This window comes from Falco cherrug, chromosome 6 (assembly GCF_023634085.1).
Source record: "Falco cherrug isolate bFalChe1 chromosome 6, bFalChe1.pri, whole genome shotgun sequence".
In the NCBI taxonomy this organism is placed as follows: Eukaryota; Metazoa; Chordata; class Aves; order Falconiformes; family Falconidae; genus Falco; species Falco cherrug.
In genome coordinates this window covers 42,585,037-42,600,799 of record NC_073702.1, presented here as the reverse complement: position 1 = coordinate 42,600,799, position 15,763 = coordinate 42,585,037, and the positions used below count along the sequence as shown (strand labels likewise).

The following is a 15,763-nucleotide window of genomic DNA, read 5'->3' as shown; positions in this document are numbered from 1 at the left end:
TGTCTCAATTTAAGCAAAGTTGTACTGAGTGATAATCGCCATTAGAATGTGGTCAGAAACTCCTTTAGCGGTGTTTACTGCAGCTTTCCTACTTTCTTGTGCATAAACAAAGCAAAGGTCGCTGGAATTTAGTGAAAGGCTGCTGTATTTTCACTTGGATCCAAAGCTGCCATTGCAGCTTGTGTGGGAGCTAGCTTTCTTAGACACTCATCACAGCAGATGTGGCTTTAGCTGCTGGGTGCTGAACCACGCTTGTATCATAGCCCATGCTGCCACATCCGTACCTGTACTGATGCTGGGGCTGAATCCTGCTTGCTTATATCCGAGCGAGCTGCAGCCAGTGCTTCCAATTGCAGAGAAGAAAAACTCTCTGTACAGAACCCTTGAGGTTGCCTATAAATATCTGGGCAATTTGGCTTACTAAAATCCTTCTTTTGCACGGTTCTGTCTGTCTCTTCTATTTGTAAACCTGCTCTACAGACTGGTGGGATTACCATTTCTGTCCCAGAGCTTGCAAGTACCTCTCCTTTGCATTAATGACAAATATTCCTACAAGTCAAGAGTGAATGTTTGTTTGCCAAATGCAAAAAGCTGTTTCATTAGCTGGTGTAATTTGCAGAGCTGAAAAGAAGATGAAAGGAGATGAGGCAAGAAGCTCTGCCAGATTTTTCCAGCTGAAGACCTGCTCCAGTGAGTTTTTTAAAAATCCAGAAAGCAAGGTGCTGTTGTGCTGCTGCTTCTCTGCTGGGGATTCTCCAGCGTACAGTGATTATTCGTCTGGCCTCATGTCGCTTGAAGGAGAAGCAATTTGCTTAAATAGACAAAGGTAATCCCAACTACCCCTTGTCTTCGTTTGGGCTATAATTTAATCTTAGATGTTACACTAATGTCAGCTGGGCTAATTACAGAAAATGCCTTTCCTGAAAAAAAAAACCCAAAACAATTCCGCATTACTATAGGAATGAGTCCGTACTCATTGAAACACAGCATCTTGGTTGATTCCTGAGTTATTCACGGTTTTTATGGAATTTTGCCTTTTAAATGAAAAACCTCCAAGGCTGCACAGCACACATGGGTGAGCAGGGTGGGTAGTTTCACCCAGGCAGATGGCTCCACTCCTGCATGTTCAACCTGCTGCCTCCCCTGGATGCACTTGCACTGGGTGAGCAGCGAAGAAACAACCGAGGGAAATACAAACCCTTCCAGATTTGTGAACTCTGCAAAGATTTGCCCTTTCCAGTACATCTACACTGTTCTGCCTCCAGCTGGAAAGTGCAGTGGTTTTCCCTTTTCAGAGCTATTATTTCCAGAGCAGCAAAAAGACTTGAGCCTGCTGAGGGACGTTAGCTCCCATGGAGGGTCCCCTGCGTTGTCTCAGCCACCCATGACCAGCTGGGGGGGAGGTGGCAGGGGCATATGGGTGCTGGTGGGCCACACTGCGGCTGTGCCTCCTGACTTGCCAGGTACCATTTGCTCCTGAGGGCAAGCTCAGACATCCCTGTCAGGGAGTACTGGCACAGCCACATTGTTCCGCATCTACATCCACTGCAATTCCCAAATGGCCACTGTGTCCTACAATATATTCCTCACACAGAAAGGCTCTTGCTACAGATGTTAGGCACGATTTGGATTTCTGTGATGCTGAGATCCCTCACTGCAATGGATCTTTACCCAGATTTATTTCCAAAAACTTTTGACTCTAATATTCAGATCTCTCAGTTTGGTTGTTGTTGTTTGGTTGTTTTTTTTTTCTCTACATGTCATGCCTTGCTAGTGGAATTTACCTTCCCCCAGGAACAGCTGGTACCCCACATGAGAATTGTGTATGTAATTTACTAGGCAGTATTCAAGCCATTCCTTGATTCATTATCCAGAAAAGGCCTTTCAAAGTTGTCGGGGCACAGGTGGCATTTAATGTAAAAGGCTAGCTAAGTTCAGTACCTCACTGCATGACTGCTGCTATTGTGCTGCAGGCCACATCCTCGAGGAGACTCCTCAAGGAAGAGGAGAATTGAAGCTGAAAGGGGATAATGAAGCAGTGATGCTCAAGCAACTTGGGCAGCGTTAAGAGCAACGGGGGGAACAGTGAAAAGTGGAGAGAAAGTTACCCATGTTGCCAGACTTGATGGATTCAAGTCTGAATTCAAGATGGATTCTACAGATTCCTGACGTAGAGCCAAGAGGCTGCAACAGGCAACAATATGTTGAACATGCAGTGCTACAGGTGTGCCTTACCTTGAGCTGTCTGAAACCCTGTCGTCTAGAGGCTCCTTCTCTTTGGTACGCTGCTTTGTTTTTAAAAGCCTCTTCCAGGCTGTAGCAGTCAGGTTCTAGGAAGAAGTATTCCAGGAGTGGTGAAAGACAGTCTTCTGGAGACCACCACAGCTAGGGGGCTGGGACCAGCTCCCTTTGCTTGTCACGGCGCGCCCATGCCATTGCATCATTTGGCTCCCCGCTTCATTTCTGGGCTACAGTCCCCACCTTGCGCATGGTTGCCCCTCCACCTGCTCCTAGGCTTCCATCTGGGGAGCGGCAAGCACCTTGCTCTGAAACAAAACCCGGGTGTAGTTTCGTAGGGGGCTGCGCCATACCCAGTGCGGAGGAGCAGGCACCAGCTTTGGCCCCCTGTATCCCACAGAGCCCTCTAACACCATCCTTGCTGTAACATCACCAGGATATGCAGCCCACAGTGTTTTGCTAGGAAAGCACCATTCAGCTCACCAGTTAACGCTGTCTTCACCTCATTTTGGACACCACAAGCTGACAAAAATGCACGCATGTAACACCTGGGGCCCAAGGGAGACCACATGCGTGCTCTTAGCAGCAGAGGCACCACCGGCGTGCTCCCGTGGGCAGGGTGGTCTGAGCGGCTCGGCCAGGAGGGCCGGAGCAGTGGGGACAGAGTCCCGGCAGAAGGTATGTCCAGCAGCAGAGGTGTCGGCTGAGATTTCGGAGCTGGCTGCGTGCCGGTCCCCCACGCGCTCAGCCACGGGGCTGTGCAGCAACGTGCCAGGACGGGTGCCTGGGCAGAAGCAGGTGCGGAGCCGGCACCTGCCAGATTCCTGTGCAGAGCCTGCCCGTGTTATTTGCCTTTCTTTGAATTGTGCTTTTGCTTGTTCAGTCTGTTTGAGGATTTTTGCCAGAAATGTGGTGTTCATTTCTCCCTGTGCCTGCAGAAACTCTTTTTATCTTACCTCTCCCTCCATGGCAGGCAAGAATTGTAATGCCCATTTTGGTTTGTTCTTTTTTTGGCTTAGTTTCCACAGCAGAGGACCCATTATTAATTGTTATGAAAAGGTGGGTATCCTTCAAAAAGCAGATGGGGGGGTGTGGGTTGGGGGAAGAACCAGACAAGTCCGACTGAGAAGTGCCTTGTAGGTCTAACAGTGCACCTCTCGTGCGCAAGGCGGCCGAAGCAAAAACCCTGGCCAGGTGTGGGGTGGAAGGTCAGAAAGAGCGAAGACGGTGTGAAGGAAAGACAACCCTCTGCAGCAAGTTCTGCACGGTCGCTCGTACGCGTGAACCCCCGTGGCCGAACACCCACCTCGGCTGGGAAGGCTCGGTGGCACCGGGCACGAGAGGAGGGGGCGGACGGTGCGCGAGTGACACGCGTGGGCCGGCTGCCGCCTCCCGGGGTGCCCAGGGCCAGGCGCAGAGCTCGCCGTCTCCCCGGGGGGTGCCGAAGGAGCCAGGTGAGCGCGGCGGGGTGGGGCAGGGGGCGCCGCCGGGCCCGGCGGCCGGGGCGGGCAGCGGGGGCCGGGCGGGCCGGAGCCGGCGGGGCGCAGCGGGGGGCGGAGGGCCGGCGCCCGCCTCCGCGGGGCCGCCCCGCTGCAGTCTCCCGGCAGCCCGGGAGGAGGAGACGGCGGGGCGCGCAGGAAGCAGCGGGGCAGCCCCGCGGAGACGGACGCCGGGCGGGCGGCAGCTCCGCGCCCCGCCGCTCCCGCCGCCCGCGCCCCGCGCCCCCGGCCCCATGGCGGGGCCCGCCGCCCCCCGGCCCTGGGCCGCCCTGCTGCTGCTCGCCGCCCTGCTGCCCGCCGCCGCGCCAGGTAGGCAGCGGCCCGGGCGCCCGCCCCGAGGTGCCGCCGCTCTGCGCGCCCGTGGGCGAGCACTTGGCGGGGCGCGCGTGTGGCTGCCGGCCCCGCTCGCCTCCGCGGGTGCCGCGGGCGGGGGGCTCCTGCGGGGCGCCCGGCGACGGGCCGCCGGCTGCTCGGGGCGCCGTGGCGCGGCGGGGGCGCGGGGGACACCCCGCCGGAGCCGGGCCGAGCCGCGCCGCCTCCCGTGCCCCGGCGCCGCGGCGGAGGCACCTGCCGCCCGCCCCGGGCTTGCGCCGGTCCCTCCGACGGGGCCGGGGCGGGCGACCCGCAGGCAGGGGAGGGAGACCCGAGCGGGGAGGGGGGGTTCTGCGAATCAGGGCAAGCCCCGGCACCGAGGGCCAGGGGGACCCCCGCGGCTCCGGCAGACCGGGACCCTGGGCGGGTCGGCTCGCTGCGGCTGGGCTGCGCTTGGGGAGCTCCGGGGCGCGGGGCTGCAGCCCGCTGCGATGGCGCTGCTGGCCCGACGGCAGCTGCGGGGAGCGGGGAGCTGCTTCCCGCTTGCCGTCCGCCCCGGGTGCCCTAGTCCCGCTGGCACCGGGTGCGGGTCCCTTCGTCCCGCCTGGGCTCGGCGGAGGAGCCCCGCTCGCGCGGTGGACGGCGCTGGACAGAGGGCATCTCTCCGGGAAGTCAGGCGAGATCCCTTCTTTCTTCATTCCCGCCGCCGGAGCCCCGTGGGTTGGACTCTGGATCAGCCTGGACGAGGCTGGGGGTGCTCTCCGGATTCCCCCGGCTCTCAGCCTCTGGTTTAAACCGCGGGAGGTGGGGGTGTGGGGGGCGGTGGCAGGGCTGCCCCGGCCTTTCTGCAGCCCCCGCGGCACCGTTCGGACCGCGGGCAGCGCTGAGCCCCGAGCCTGGCTCAGCCTGTGCCCACCAGAGGCAAAGAGGCACCGGGCTAGAGACAGGGTCTAAAGGGACGTATGGAGGCATTTCAGCACCAGATTTTAACCGCTGGTGTTAGAGTGGCCAGGGCAGAGCCCCCGGGACACCTGCTCCCTGGCTCTGGATGTGGTGGCTGTCCCACCTCCAGCCCGGTGCTGTCGCTGCAGAGGAGCCGGCCAAGGACGATAGCATCTCGCCCCCCGGCAGCTCTGGGCTGGGCAGGAGAGCCCGGGACCTAATGTCACCCCCGGCTCCTGGTGAGCTTTAGCGTGCAGCTTAACAAAGATCTGCTTCACCTGGAAAAAGGCGGAGCTCTCTGAGCCCGGTTTGCAGACCCGCACAGCCCTCCTGGCGGGCTGCGGGAGGTGCGAGGCTTGCGGGGTGCGCCGCCGCAGGGCAGCAGCAGGGTGCGTTTGTGAGGCTGAGTGCTGAGCAGCTCTGCGGGCAGGTGCCCCCGTATCCACTGCTGTCTCCCTTTCCGTGATGCTCTGTGCCCATCCAGGTTAAGCCTGGGATCACTCTCCTGGAAGTGGATTTCTAGTAGCGCTGCTCTGTGGCGGTGGGAAGCGGAGGGCGAGCTGGGGCTGCCTGCTGGCAAGCGAGAGAAGGGAAGCAGGGGAGTTTGTGTGCTGATAGCACGGGCAACATCCATGGGAAATGTCACAGCCTCTGAGGAAAAGTGTTAGCTGTTGAGCTCAGGCAGGCTTTTGCTTCTCTGGCAGTGTAATGTCTAAAGTCATTCTAGGGGAGTCTGAAACTTCACTGAAAATTTTGGATGTAACAGCCGTGCAGTCTTTCTTCGTTTGCAGTCCCACACCAATGTACTGTAAAACCAAGCCAATTTCTGAACAAATCCAAATGTCTTGGCATAGCACTGCACAGAGCTCTGCGTGCTTCCCAGCTACGGACCTCTGGAGCACACCAGAACCTGCTGGAGTGGGAACACTGTGCTGTTAACCCCAGAGTGGCTGTGCAGGACTGAGTGTGAGCTGCACATGTGTTCATTGTCGCTGGCGGTGTGCCGGCCATGCCAAATGGGCACCACATTCCTTCTCTAGTCCAGAGAGTAGTTTATAAGCCACTAAGCCCAGGCAATGCCCTGAACAAGTGCACAAGTGCTGGTGGGTGCTGGAGTTTTTTCTCAGGAGGTAAAAACTTTTGCTGAGTGCCTTTGCTGCCCTTGGCCCTGCTTTCTCACCTTCTAGCCATGTTTGAAATGGACTCTTCTCGTCTTCCTTTCATCACCTTTCCAACACATGCTTTGTCTAGGTGACCTGTCCCAAACGCTGCACTTCGGAGCCTTTGCCCAAGTGCCGTGTCTGGGAGATGGAGAGGCTGCCTTGGCTCAGCAGAGGGGCTCCGACAAAGGGAGTGAAAGAGCCCTTCATTTTTTGTCCATGGAAAGAAAGAAAAGATTTTTCCTCAGTGAGGGTCTGGCATTGGGCTGGTCCTGTCATTGACTGTGCTTCTGTTTATCAAAATGGAAAGTCGGTGTGGGGCCTGTGCCCGGGATTGCTGTGGGCAATCTCTCAGGCCAAAAAAAGAGAAGGATGTTGTGCTGGAGCCAGCTTAGGGGGCAGATCCCATTTGTGTGTTGCCAAGAGAGATTTTTGTTGTTTGCTGCCAGATCCCACGTGTGGAAGGATGGATACTGACTTTGGAAAGCAGTCCTGTAGAAACCCTCCTTGGTTGCTTTTATACAAACAATATTCAAGCACCACCTGTGGCCAGTGGGAGAAATTTGGGAGGAACGTTAAGAAGAGGCTGTGCTCAGTGAGAGCCTTTCTGACAGCAGCACTAACTCTCATTTTCCCTCCTCGTCTAGACTGTGTGCCATACGCAGAGAAAGCAGAAGGGACTCCAAGGGAATTTTCCACTTTGTTTAGCTCTAAGGAATGTATCTTCTCAGTTATTTAGGACAATGCTGTAATGGTCTTAACTGTATAGCTCTGTACCAGCCTCTGGGTGTGTCAGAGGTATGAATGCCCTTGTGTCGTCCAAGTCTATAATTCCAACTCCTCAGACAGCACATGGACTGAGGTTGGCTGGACACGTAGTTAAGAAGATGCTTTCAGAAGCTGATCTATACAGAAAGAAAATAGAAGGGGGCTGAGCAGATCATGCAGCGAAAAAACCACATGGAATGCTTTCTCTCTGCCTGCAGAGGGAATGGGATCTTGTCTCTATAATCCAGTGTGTTGAGTGAACATTCATATGTCCCCAAAATACAGCTCCCTCAGACACATTCAGTGCTCAGGTGACATTGATATTTCTCACGCAGTCCACTGAAATGGTAAATGTGGCTTCTGAGTCTCGAGATAATGGAGGCTGGTCTTCATGTCTGCTCCAAGTTGTGTGTAGCTGTCTGCAAGTGGTCTGTTGTCTTCGGATCAATGAAGCAAAGCAGTATTTTCACCAGGCTCAGTTTCTGGTGCACTTCTAGGACCCATGGTTTCTTCAGCTGGCAGCTGTGTTACCCAGCTCTCTCCATCACTGGGGAAGTGCTCGGGACTGTGGCTAAGGTGGCATTGGGGTGTGCTGGCATCAGGCACTGGGTCTTTTAAATTTACACTGCTGCAGCTCAGGCATAAGCATGATTGGAACCTTTTCCTTACCAAAGACCTCTAGAGTGAGCCTGTGTTTAGTAGTCTGAGCGTGATCCCAAATATTCAAAAACCTGCAGCCAAGCCAGCACTTTTTTTTTTTTTTTTGTTTCCCTAGTTTTGAAATGTCAGGATTCACTTGTCTTGTTTGAGTTACCTGTCTTCTTAAATTAGCATTCCTTAACTCCCCGCTCATCTGCCCAAGCGAACTGTTCATAGCTAGGTGTATGCATGTATCTTGGGAACATTTACCGCTTGGTGTGTGTGTGGTTTCTACCGAGGGGGAGGAGGGCACGTGGGTGTTTAGCTGTGCCTCCCGCAGACCCCTAATGCATTGAGCAGGTGAAGTGCTTACTTCTCCAGAGGGAATGGCGTAGACATTAATGTGCCTTCCTCTCAGCAAGCAGCATGCTGCTGTTTTCTCCCCCAGGCTGCAGGCGTACTGAGGGTTGTGCAGCCTTGAGAGGGCACTCCCAGCCCTGCAAATGCTGCCCTGGTCTCTCAGGCAGAGACCGGTGCTCCCTGTTCTGCTTTTCTCCCCCCCCAAAACTGTCAGTTGTCTTTTCTGGTTTACAGTCCCCCAAAGCAGCAGTGGTTTCACTGGTGTGTTGCACTACAGGATTGCTTTTGTTCCTTCAAATGCAGTTGAAATTTTATTTATTTGGAACTGAGTGTTTTTGTTATTCCCCAAGGTGAAAGATTGCTACACCTCTGCAACCGGTGCTCCTGCCCAGCATGGGAGAGAGGGGTGGCCTGCCGGGGTGTACGGCAGTGGAATGCAGAGGGGAGCAGCAAATCTTGAAGCTGGGGAGATCCTTTCCCTCTGGCTGATGAGGAGCCCAAGTATTTTGCTTCTATGTGGGCTGAGAACTTGTATTTTTGCTATGTTTGCACTGACACCATAGCCTCTGAGGAGTGATACGGCTTACATTTCCAGGGCAATGGAGGAGTGATGGGTATCTTGAAGAAATGTGAGGTCGTCTGAAAGATCCTTCACTATGCGTGACCCAGTATAAAGCCTTTGAAATCATGTTTACATTTTCTTATATGTGTGTGCTATACTGTCACTTACTCTGCTGCGCTGTTGGCTGCAAACCCCACAGTCTGTGTTGAATGTTCACAAAGTGCAGTGCCAAAATAAGCATTGCCAAGATCAAGACAGTGGCTTAAAAAGCACAAGATTTAAAAAACAAGAACTGCTGAGATCTTTTGCTTTGCTGTCTGTTCTCTGAGTCTCAGGACACACATTTCTAACCTTTCCTCCACACCCTGGATGTCTAGGGATTTAGAGGGACAGTATGATTTAGTCTGCATCTCCACTGCCTGCCTCTTACCAAAAAGGCATTTAGACCAGTGAGGAGGGGATTTTGCACTGACTTTGTACCTGGCTGGAGGGACTCCTGATGCTCTGATCCCAGCTCTCACATTTATTCTTTTTTTGCCCACAGCACCTCTGTAGCTGGATTCATTTCCTTTGGGGATGTACAAACACCTGGAAAGTGTCAGGTTTCCCTGGTTCCTCTTGAAACTTCAGACAAGCTTGTAATGAAAAAGAGCTTTTTCTGCAGTTGACCACACGGCTGAGTGCTTAACTACTATACTGGTAGCAGAGTTAACATGAGCAACATCAAACAGTGTTTACACGGTGGCTCCTTCATTGCATGGTCTTGTCCTGCCTGGGGAGATGGGAGGTTGTGCTGACAGCTCAGGTGCCTCTGGTCCCCAGCAAGACCTGTGCAGGCTGCCGAGCTCCCTCTGCCTCCTTTGTCCTCGAGGGGATCCTGGTACCCACCTCTCTCCAGACCTCTTGTCCTGTGTCCTGCCCTCCTAAGTCACATGACCAGAGGATTTTGACACATGTAGCTCTGCAGACGCTAATTCCTCCTCCGCTGGTCCCTGGGACTGCTCTCTGGGATGTAATGTAAAGTCTTCTCTCCTCCTTTGCCCCTCAGAGTTTCTGCAAAGGTATGTTAGGTTCAAGCTTTAGCATGCTTTGTACTGTTCACAGCATTTTCAGGGTGGCTAAAATCCGTGTAGGTTGTATTTCCTGAGCGACAGTCACAGTACCTCACTGTCACCGAAGTTGTAACTTCTGGCCCACCATTAGCTCTTCACAAATCATACCTGTGCCATGGGATGTGAGAGCTCTTCCCGTGTGCCAGGTCGGGCTGCGTACCCTGGCTGTGTCACACTACCGTGCTGCCGTAAGAACTCACCGTGCTTCAGTGCCTCTGGAGTTGGTCTGCACGTGTGGCTCTATGTCAGTGTAGGTGCTTTGTGTTTGGCAGAGTTGATCTGTATTTAAAGCAAGAAGCAAAGAAAGGTGGAAGAAGGACACAAGTTGTGTAGAAATTGTGTGCTCTAAACAGAGAACTTTTCCGAAGCAAAGGGTAATTGTTAGTTACATCAGATAAAATAGTGAAATCCTGATGTAAAGAAGGCAGTCCAAGCTTCTCCTCACCCTGGAAGAAAACCTAAAGGGTACATCCAAATTTATCTGTGTATGTATTAGAAAATGGTCTGGAGAAGTGTGCATTTTAAATCACCCCTCTTCAGTGAGTAACGTGATCATCAAATCAGCTCTTCATTAAACTGAGCAAATTACCCTTTGAGGACTGTGGAGTGTGTTCATATTTCATTGTTCCAGTGCAGCTATTTCACTGTTACTCAGTCATCAAGTCCTCTTGGGCATCTTGCAATGGTCTCCGTTCCAGCAAGTCTTGCTAACTGTTGTGTTCTGTCATTAAACTGATTATTTTTTCCACTGGAGGAGTTGGTCATTCTTAATATATACATCTGTAAAGTAAGAGGCAACTCTTCAAATGGTTATTTGTCATCATGTTTACTGTATAGTTGGCTGAAGTATTTTGGCTGGAACTTTTTTTTGGAAGAAGTGCAGAACTGCTGGAGATGGAGCGTTAGTTTTTCCTTGCCTCTAAAAAGAAGACAAAAATAAGAGAAATTGAATAGTTAACATAATTTTGTTCGGTATTCCGTAATGTACTTCTTTATCCCTCTTTCAGAGTGTCATCCTTGGCAGGGTGTATGGAGTGGGAAAGGGTTTAGTTGGTAACAGGGAACAAAAACTGAGTTTACCTTAAAATTACCTTAAAATTACCTTAAAAAGCAGCAGACGTGACTGGCAAATCATGCTGCTGTGGCTGGATGCTCAGTGCCCAGCCCGAGCCCTGCCACCTGCCTGGCCAGTCCTCGAAGAGCTCCCAGATGCTCCCTCTGCCGAGGTAGGGGAGTGTGGGAGCAGCACCCCATGCCCACCCTGCCACCCCTCCAGCAGCCTGAGAAGTAGCAGACCTCATGTTTTCAGCCTCAGGAATGTTTTCGGCCTCAGGAAGTCAGCATTTAGTTTTGCCTGTGCTGCTGAGGTCCTTGGGCCAGCTCTGAGGGCACCGCAGTGGGCAGCCTGTGGCCAGATAGATGCAGGGCTGGATTTAGATGCTGTTATTCCTGCTGGGCAGTGTCTTGCTTCACGTGGCAGTCCTGCTGAAATACCTAATGGCATCAGAATCCAGTCCTGCATGAGCAACTGAGCTGCACTTTCACATAGTCTAAATGTCTTTCCCTTTCTTCACCTTTAGAAGCCATACCGAGTTTGGCGACATAATTGTGTGGCCTTTAGTGCTGCATGCTTTGCAGATGGCCCCACAGCTCCCGCGTGGAGAGGCTGTAGCGGTGTGAAGCTGACAGTGTTCCGGGAACTTGGCAGAAGGCTTGGTGCCCTTTGCAGCAATGCGTGCTCGGGGTTATGTGTTTACAGCCTTTCTGTGTCAGCTGAGCTTCACATAGGCTTCTCTCCTAGCTGTGCCATTCGTTTGATGTTTCTGGTCTCCCAAAGTAAATGTATTATAAACAATTTAAGAGCTAATGGCAGTGATGGAAAGGTTCCATCTGGCTCATCTGGACTGAGATTTCAGTCTGATTTCAGGTTGCATGTATTTTTAATATATGCATTTGCTAAGTGTCTGAGGTCTTATTATGGGGGAGGTGGGGTTGGGATCACAAGACATGGTTTCCTTCATAGGTCTGAGACAAACTTTCAAAGTGACATCTCACCTTCCCTGGGCTCCGTTGGCTCTGTTGTAAAAATGAGGTGAATGTTTTTTCCACGCTGTGGTGCTGGAGAACTGCCCAACCTAAGCTGCTGTTCTCTCTTCTACTTGAAACGTTCCAGACAAGAAGTAATGACTGAATTCTTTTGTGAGATGCTCAGTAGTATCTCTGCAGGGTTTTATCAACGCTTCCTAAGAGTCTTGTGGTTTTGCACTGTCATTGCACATAGCATCCCTGCAAAGCAGTGAGCTGACTGCCCCCTGAGGTGGAGAGGGGTGTGTGGGCTCAAGTTGCCCTCTGTGACGCAGAACATGGATTCTGATGTTGCTCCTGCTGTAGGCTTCCTCTGGTCTATTGTGTATTGGGCTGTGATTTGCAACATGCTTACACGCATGCTTCTGTGCTGCATGTAGTGATACTCCCTGAAATCACTGGAGACAGCTGAAGGAAGTACATGCATATTATTTTGCTGGATCAAACCTTCAAACGGATGTGGCTTGGTGTCTGCCTCTCTAATCTGGGGATGTTAATCCAGCTGCACCACAGAGAGTGCTTGAGAATAAATTCAGTTTGGCGATCAGGTCACCCTTCTCTGGTGAAAGAGACCGTGAGCACAGGCTTCGAGAGCCTGAAAATGTGAAGTATTTCAGCTTTCCATTTATTCCACTCAGTAAACTTTGGAGTCTACTTGGGACTATTTAAAAAGTTATTTTAATTCCAGCTTTTTATTCACTTCTGTGTTGCTTAACTTTTCTTTTGCTAGTGAAATGACTACTATTAGTCTAGATACTTGTATGTTGTAGGATCTTAGGGCAGCTTTGGTGATGGGGGAGTCCTACTCCCAAGTCTCAGGTCCGAAGCTGTATGTACGCCAGGGAGAGGGGAAGAGCTGCACTTGGAGTGCATGGCTGTAAAGACCTGAATATCTTTTCCTACCATGATGACCCACCAAGAAGGTCCTGAATGGCATCCATCCCTTGAAGTGTCTGGTGCTTGCAGATACAGAAGAAATTGCTCTCTTCCCAAAGAAACAAGGCCAACAGGAAATTAAATTAAACAGAAAAATAAGCTGTTCTGTGACAGCACAGTGACAGTATTGAAAGCCTAGAAAGTCTAAACCTTAAAACAGCAATATTAGCAAGCCTGATTTTCTTGTTAGATGTGCATAGTAATGTACTTTTTTGTTTACAGTGTCATGATTGCTATGCCAGCGCACTGAATTCCTGTTCTTCACTCTTAATGGCTAATGTAAGTCAAGCTGGTCCTCCGGGAACATGAGTGCATACTTAAATCGGTGTCAGGGGACTGACCACTCAGCGGGTACCACGTGCATCTTCACGAAAGCCCTTCCCATTCAGGGTCAGAGCTGCTGGGTGTCAGTTGCTGAGTGCAAGGTCTGTTTATTGCCATGAGATGTCTCAGGCCATACGTACTCCTCAGCTGCCCTCCCAGCTGTTCAGTCCCCATGCAGGACACCTGCTATGCTCTTGGAAGTGCTGATCACTGTGGGCCAGACACCTCTGCAAACACACTTGCTTTCCTCTGCAGAAACAGCTGTTTAAATTACCCTCGGGGAGGGATGATGAGTGGTACGAGACATTGGGGGGTTCTGGCCGTGTTTGGTACCATGCTGTGCATGTTGGCTGGGAAACCTGCAGCTGATGATGTGAAATGGGAATGAGTGTGACATCTTGGAGGGGTGGAAAGAAATTTCAGACCACTACTTTAGTAAAGTTAAAAGAGAAATGGCTTTGTATTGGCTTAAGTTTTCCCTTGTGGTGGTGACAAGCCAGCTGTCCCACGTTGTGCTAGCACAGGGCAGTCATAGCTGTTTAGGAAGGCTGGTGTGGGCGCAACTGTGCCTGCACAGTGGTGCAGTGGGAACATGTCTGGGAGAGGATGGTTTCTACGCTCTCCATTGAGAATGGAGGGAAGTAACCACCCATGTATGTGATGGTGGAGGGGAGGGAGAAGGCAATACAAGAGAAAAAAAGGTGGTTTTTTTCTAGCACCAGCAGGGACAGGGGAAGGATGTCAGCCCAGTAGAGAGAGCTGAGGTGAGAACTCCTAAGTGATGGACCTCAGGCTCTGGTGCGGGTAAGCATTAGAATAGCTGATGAGTTAATGTGAATGTTTCTGAATGAAGGTGGTGTGCGTGAAGAGAGGGGGGATTATTTTTGGCAAGTTCCCGCCATTCTACCTGTTGCTTTCCTTGGGGAGAAACAAGTTTTTTCTTAAAACCAGAGCCTTGCAGAACAAGCTGCTAATAAATGCAGTAAGGGTGGCAGAAATGGACCCTGCAAATCTAAAGATAAGAGCCTCCATGAAGTTAGCCATAGATTTTGCAAGATTTTTGGCAATGAGAAAGGAGCCATTTGGCTTTTTCAGCAAGAGGGATCTCTTGCAAATATGTATTTTAAGCTGTTCATGCTGTATAAGTATACTTTTTTTTTAAAAACCACTTTTGTTATGGTTACAGCTGTCCCTTTAAAAAAAAAAAAGAAGGCAAATTAAACTTTGAAATGTCTGTAGGAGCTTTTCAGTAATTTGGGGCCCCTTTGTATGGAAGAAAATCATTGTGTGTCAGGAAGCTTTGCTGCTCTAGCAAAGTGTTTGTGCTACTAAACGGTAGCAGGTGGCCAACCCAGAAGGCAGTAGCAAGTTTCTTAAAACTACTTGTAAAGCAGTGCAAATTTCTTTGCTTTGCTAGTAGCAGCCAGCCTTGGTTTGAGGGATCCAAGCTAGGGCTTAGGCTCTGCTGTCACTGCAGGGCTGGTGCCCCAGCATTGGCCATGCAGAACATCCAGACCCAGGCTGCCCGTAACTCTGTTGAGTAACATCTTCTTGCATGCCATGCAGGTCTAGTTGAAGCCCTGTGACTGTAGAAGATAGTACTGTCACGTTGGTTTTCAGCAGGAGCTCATTATAGGTACTAGCTAACTTGGTGACAAGATGTTCAGAGCTTAAAAGCAAAGTGGGCAATGCTGGATGGGTGTTGCGGTATTTGAAAGCTTCAATCCTCTGACCTGCACCAGTGCCAGCTCAGCCTCAGAGGGTCACCTAGCAGCAGTCAGAGAGTCAGTGCGACCTTCTTCCACATCTTCCACTTTGGGTGTTCAAACAATGATATGTGAATAGCACAAAATAGGAGCCCATGCACATTGGTAATGTATGGGTCTGGCAGGCTGCTAGCTGTGGCGTGTTGAAGACTCTAGAAGTCTACCATGGTCCTTCCTGAGACTTGCTGTACTGATTTTTGCAGAGGCTTTGTTGACTTGAAGGGTTGATTTTCTTCCCCAGATGTCCCCCTTGCTGTATATCCCACTGGGCAGGGATGCTATGTGCTGCATGGGGAGAAGCTGCAAGTTTTGCACCTCCACATTGGAGGCCAGTTCATCAGTTGCTTTGTAGATCCTTGTATTTTCAGTTCTAGATATCCCTGGGATAAACTGAGGAAGATAACATGAATTCCCTTCTACAAACCTGCCGAGCTGTGACTGCATCTTTTCGGTACATTCAGCAGCTTTTCAAGGGTAGTAATTGGCTAAAATCTTTGCTGGCCATCCCAGCTAGTAGCTGACAGACCATGACGTGTAAGATGTGGGGATTGCAGGGGGCTGCTGCCATTTGCCCCTGTCATGTCTGCTCAGCTACGATAGGATTAGTTGTAGAGTAATGTGTAATACAGCCCAGGGCTTTGCATGAAGACATTGCTTTGAATATGACTGCAGAGGTTTGCTTTTTGAAAATAAGGCGGCCATTTGTCAGTAATGAAAATCTGTGCCTATCTGTTTCTTACCTGAACCCAGCCTAGTGCAGAGCTGCTAAGAGTAGCGATAATACTGTTCTGGCCATTTCCTTGGCATGCGTTTTATCTCGTACCTACGAGTTTTGCACTTTGGGAGACTTGGAGTGTGTGCCACCAGCTTCCCTTTACAGGGTACAAAGCTACATATGTACTTTCCGAAAGACTTTCGCAGTAAAAACTGTGGAACAAATTTATTTAGGAGAGTCAGTGTTAGTGTTATTTAAGATATGAATTGCAAACAATTTTGTATTACAGCTGGATAAATAATGTTTTAGAGTTTTTTATTTGCATTTTTCATTAAGAGGAGGAAA

At 51.1% G+C, this 15,763-nt stretch overlaps 1 protein-coding gene across 1 annotated transcript in view; it reads left to right on the top strand.

Moving 5' to 3' along the window:
- Positions 1 to 3,867: 3,867 nt before the first annotated feature.
- FNDC1 (fibronectin type III domain containing 1) overlaps positions 3,868 to 15,763 on the top strand; it is a 77,445-nt gene continuing 65,549 nt past the window's right edge. The window contains exon 1 of the mRNA XM_055714638.1: positions 3,868 to 4,046. Within this exon, the coding sequence (XP_055570613.1) occupies positions 3,971 to 4,046 (76 nt within the window). The 5' untranslated portion in view covers positions 3,868 to 3,970. The remainder of the gene's footprint in view (positions 4,047 to 15,763) is intronic.